This window comes from Henckelia pumila, chromosome 1 (genome assembly GCF_033568475.1).
Source record: "Henckelia pumila isolate YLH828 chromosome 1, ASM3356847v2, whole genome shotgun sequence".
NCBI lineage: Eukaryota > Viridiplantae > Streptophyta > Magnoliopsida > Lamiales > Gesneriaceae > Henckelia > Henckelia pumila.
The window spans coordinates 142,875,662-142,879,734 of record NC_133120.1 but is presented as its reverse complement, the minus strand read 5'-3'; the positions used below and the strand labels follow the sequence as shown (position 1 = coordinate 142,879,734).

The following is a 4,073-nucleotide window of genomic DNA, read 5'->3' as shown; positions in this document are numbered from 1 at the left end:
GTTGTCTGTTGAGGTGGTCATAATTTTTTTGCATTGATTTATGAACAAAGTGATAAATTTAAATATTGTATCCATTTATCTTGGCTTTCCAACACATTAAGAATAACTCAATTCTATGTTAATATGCCAAAGTTATGCTCGAAATACCAGAGCTGCTCAACAACAGTACAGGAGAACTTCGGCGGTCGAGGAGAGCTCGGAGGTTGAGCAGATGTTGAACGGTCTAGTGCTTATTTATAAGTGTGTTTTCATGCATATTTTTGTGTTATCATTGAGTTCATGTTGCATGCATTTGTTACATGTTTAGGTTCGTCTTTGTGTATTTTATTCTTTATTTTGTGCATGCGGTCTACGTTTCACTTTTCCTGGTTTATTTGTAGGAATTAAGGAAGAAAATCATAATTTTGGTAGAACAATTGGAGCTCGAGAGCAGAAAGTTGAAGCTCGAGCATGAGATGGAAGAAAATAAGAAAATTGGCAGAAGTTACCTCGCTCGAGCGCAAGATCTTACGCTCGAGCGCGGTCGGCGGGCTTTGAAAAATAAGGAGGCAGAAGATATCTCGCTCGAGCGCAATTTTCTGCCGCTCGAGCGTGATCGCAGAAAAGGGAAAAATCTGCAGACATCGAAATATTAAATTCCAAATTTTTCGGGCTTTATTTCATGGGCTTTATAAGAAATATAAATAAGAAATTTGAGACAAGATCAAGGGGACTTTTAGACGGAGAAGACCAAAGTGGCAAGGGCTTGAAGAGGCAGAGATCTGCTCCATCTTCTTCAGCCTTTTCTTTTTCTCTCCTTTCTTTTTATGATTAAAATATCATATTGAATTATATTTTTAATTATTGAGTAGTTTTCTTCAACCAAGACCACGAGATTGGGTCAAACTTAATTTATGTTTGAGACGTGGTTACATGTTTGAGATTTTGAATATTTTCGATTACTGATTGATGTTGGTATAATATTTTTTATAAATAGTTTGCGCACCTAGTCACATATGTGTTGATTAATCATGAATCAAAAGAGGATTGATTAAATATAGCATCAAAAATATCCATAAACATATGGTTAAACCGACTAGAAATAATATTCGGTTTCAGTATGTGATTTTAAGTGAAAACTGAATTTTCATAAATATTGAATGCGTTTGAGTTTGATTAGAATTAATTAGAAATAATTAATTCATCCAACTTGAATAGGTTTAGCAAGTCTAGAAATAGATTGTTGAATAAGATAGAAAAATTCACCGTGGTTGGAATAAACATGATTTTCAATCTATTCCACGTGAATGCATAAATTAGTTCGATACCTTTGTGTGTCTTGGTTGTCTCGTTTTTATTAAATTTATCCTTGAGCAATTTTAATTCTTTTTATTTTTATAATAATTGAATTTTTACTCAACTCATTGCATCCTTTTTATTATTTTGTCTAGATTCAGTAAAATAATTAAATCTTGAGCATTTACTGCAGTATCTGTGGGATCGATACTTGGATTCCTTGTCCATATAATATTACTTGACCTAGTCCGTTTGCTAGAATTATTCACAGCCGAAATCTTTGGTTAGTTTTTGGCGTCGTTGCCGAAAACTGTTTAGTTAATATTAGGATAGATTATTTGCTTGAGACTAGACATAAAAACTAAAAAAGATTCACGGTTCAACCTAAGGTTTCTCAGGTCAAGTCAAGGTTAAACATTTTCAAAAAATTAATTTCATAACTTGATATCATCATTGGCTCTCATTCATCATCCTACTCAACACACATGCAAATAATTACAAAAAAGAACAAGATGCAAGTGCACTAAACGATATATATGCAAAAAAATAAACGATTACGATAATTCAATACAACACAACACATAATGAAATAAAAACTAGACTACCTCCCCATAATTGTCCAAAACATTTCCCTCAATGTTTTAGAAACAATGAACAAAATGCAAAAACGAACAAACACATGCAAAACAAACATAAACACAAGGAAAATAAAAACGTCACTCCCTTGGTCTAGGAGTCCTCTTCTTCCTCCTCAAAAGCTTATGGTGGAACGACAACATCAGGCTGGGTATAACGGGCGGGCATGGCAAACTGGAATGGAAAAGGAGCAAAAAATAAAAAAAAAAATAAAACAAAAATAAATTAAAATAAAGAGCAAGATAAAGAACACTGAGTTGTCTCTCAGTCAGCGCTAAATTTATAGTCTATAGCACGACTGCAATTCCCTTTTAATTTCAAGGAGGATCATCCAATGTCGCGGTTGTATGCCAAGCACTATCCCGACTTCCTCCAACTCCTTTAGCAGGCGATTTTTGATCTTGTGGCTGCAAAACTGCATCATGGTTGTTGTTCCCCTGCATAAATTCACCCATACAATTATTAAAAACATCAATCGTAATGAAAGATTTCACAATTGGGTTATCTCTAAACGACTGCAGCATATTAAAAGCCACTTGCTTGTCATTCATTCTTAACACCATTTCTCTTTTTTCCACATCAATTAAGGCCCTACTAGTAGCAAGAAACGGACGCCCTAAAATTATAGGAACCTCATAATTCTCATCCATATCGAGAACGACAAAATCAACGGGGAAAATTAGCTTATCTAATTTAACGAAGACATTCTCCACTACCCCTCTAGCATATTTGACAGAGAGGTCTGCAAGCTTAAGAGAGATGGAAGTTGGTTCAATTACCCCTATACCTAATTTCTTAGCAAGTGAATAAAGCATCAAATTTATACATGCCCCTAAGTCACACAACGCATTATGAATAAAAAATTGACCAATATTGCATGGTATAAAGAAACTCCCTGGATCTTTAAATTTTTGTGGGAGCTTATTCTGGAACACCGTAGAGAACTCCTTGTTCAGGGCAACTTGCGCTATATCAGTCAAATTCTTTTTTTTTTCTCAGCAAGTCCTTTAGAAATTTAGCATATCTAGGCATATGCAAAAGGTATGTTAATATGCAGTTTCTTGAAAATTTCAAGAAATGTTTTTAACTGATGATCAAACAATAATTTCTTAGCTCGCTGGGATAAAGGGAGGTTAGAAATATCAATTTCAACATCAACTTCAGAGTTTGAAGTCTTACCTTTCTTACCTTTCTTACCTATCGTCGATGAATTTTCAGCACTGCGCGTATCCTTCTTGGATTCTTCCACGTTCGTCCTCTCCATCTTCTTCTCTTCATCCCTCTTTGTCGGTGTAATGCCCCAAATTTATCTTAATTGGTTCTATTTGAGATAATCGAAGATTATAGAATTCGAGGGCCGATTTGATATTGATCAGGGTTTATTTTGCAATTTTTGAAATTTTTAGGGACTAAAGTGCAAAAATGATATTTTATATAATATCTTGATTTGATTAGTTGACTTGGTCACCATTCTATCTTCTTCTCCTTCTTCTCCATCGGTTCTCCTCCATTGAAGACAAGAAAACTCTTCTCCAATCTTTTGATTTCTCAGTTTTGTTCGATCCGTCCAATAGAATTTCAATCCGAAGATATATTGGAGATCACCGTCTTGAGAGCTCCGTCCTGAAGTAAGTTTCTTTTATTTCTACGAGGTTTGAATTTTTGGATGTTGATGGAATTGGTTTATTTTTGGAGATGTTGTTCTTGAGATAGCAATTATCGTTTATTCGAAGACGGATCAGAAAAAAATGTCATTTGGATTTGTTATGAATTTTTGAAGTTAATTAAGTTGGGTCAATTTCTGGATTTATGTTTTTGGTCGTGTTCTTGATGGGGGATTGATATTTTGATGATGCTATGAGTAGTTGGATAGTTGGTTTTGATGTTGCATGTTTATGTTGCTTTTACTGGGATTTATTCTCACCGGAGTTATCCGGCTGTTGCTTTGTTTTGTATGTGTACTTGGCAACAGGTGGGGCAGGATCGAGTCAGAGAAGACTTGGTTAGCATCGAGATCGAGGAATAGAAGTTGGATTTCGGTTTAGGAACTATTAGAATGTCGAACTTTTGTTGCATTTCAAATCATGTTTAGAATCCGAACTTTGTTTGGAAGTACGTGGTATCGAATAATGGAATTTTGAGGTTGTATGTTGATGATGCAT

At 34.8% G+C, this 4,073-nt stretch overlaps 1 protein-coding gene across 1 annotated transcript; it reads right to left on the bottom strand.

Moving 5' to 3' along the window:
- Positions 1-2,228: 2,228 nt before the first annotated feature.
- LOC140874140 (uncharacterized) lies at positions 2,229-3,175 on the bottom strand. The gene is made up of 2 exons (XM_073277422.1): positions 3,100-3,175; positions 2,229-2,743 (listed from the first exon to the last, which is right to left on the bottom strand). The coding sequence occupies exons 1-2, from the start codon at positions 3,173-3,175 to the stop codon at positions 2,229-2,231; spliced, it is 591 nt and encodes a 196-aa protein (XP_073133523.1).
- Between the last annotated feature and the right edge of the window lie 898 nt (positions 3,176-4,073).

What these genes read in the sequence shown, in the direction of transcription:
- LOC140874140 (XM_073277422.1), bottom strand. Translation starts at nt 3,175, where the DNA reads ATGGAGAGGACGAACGTGGAAGAATCCAAGAAGGATACGCGCAGTGCT. An exon ending in ATCGACGATAGGTAAGAAAG is followed by an intron (nt 2,744 to 3,099) that starts GTAAGAAAGGTA and finishes TGTGTGACTTAG; the next exon opens with GGGCATGTATAAATTTGATG.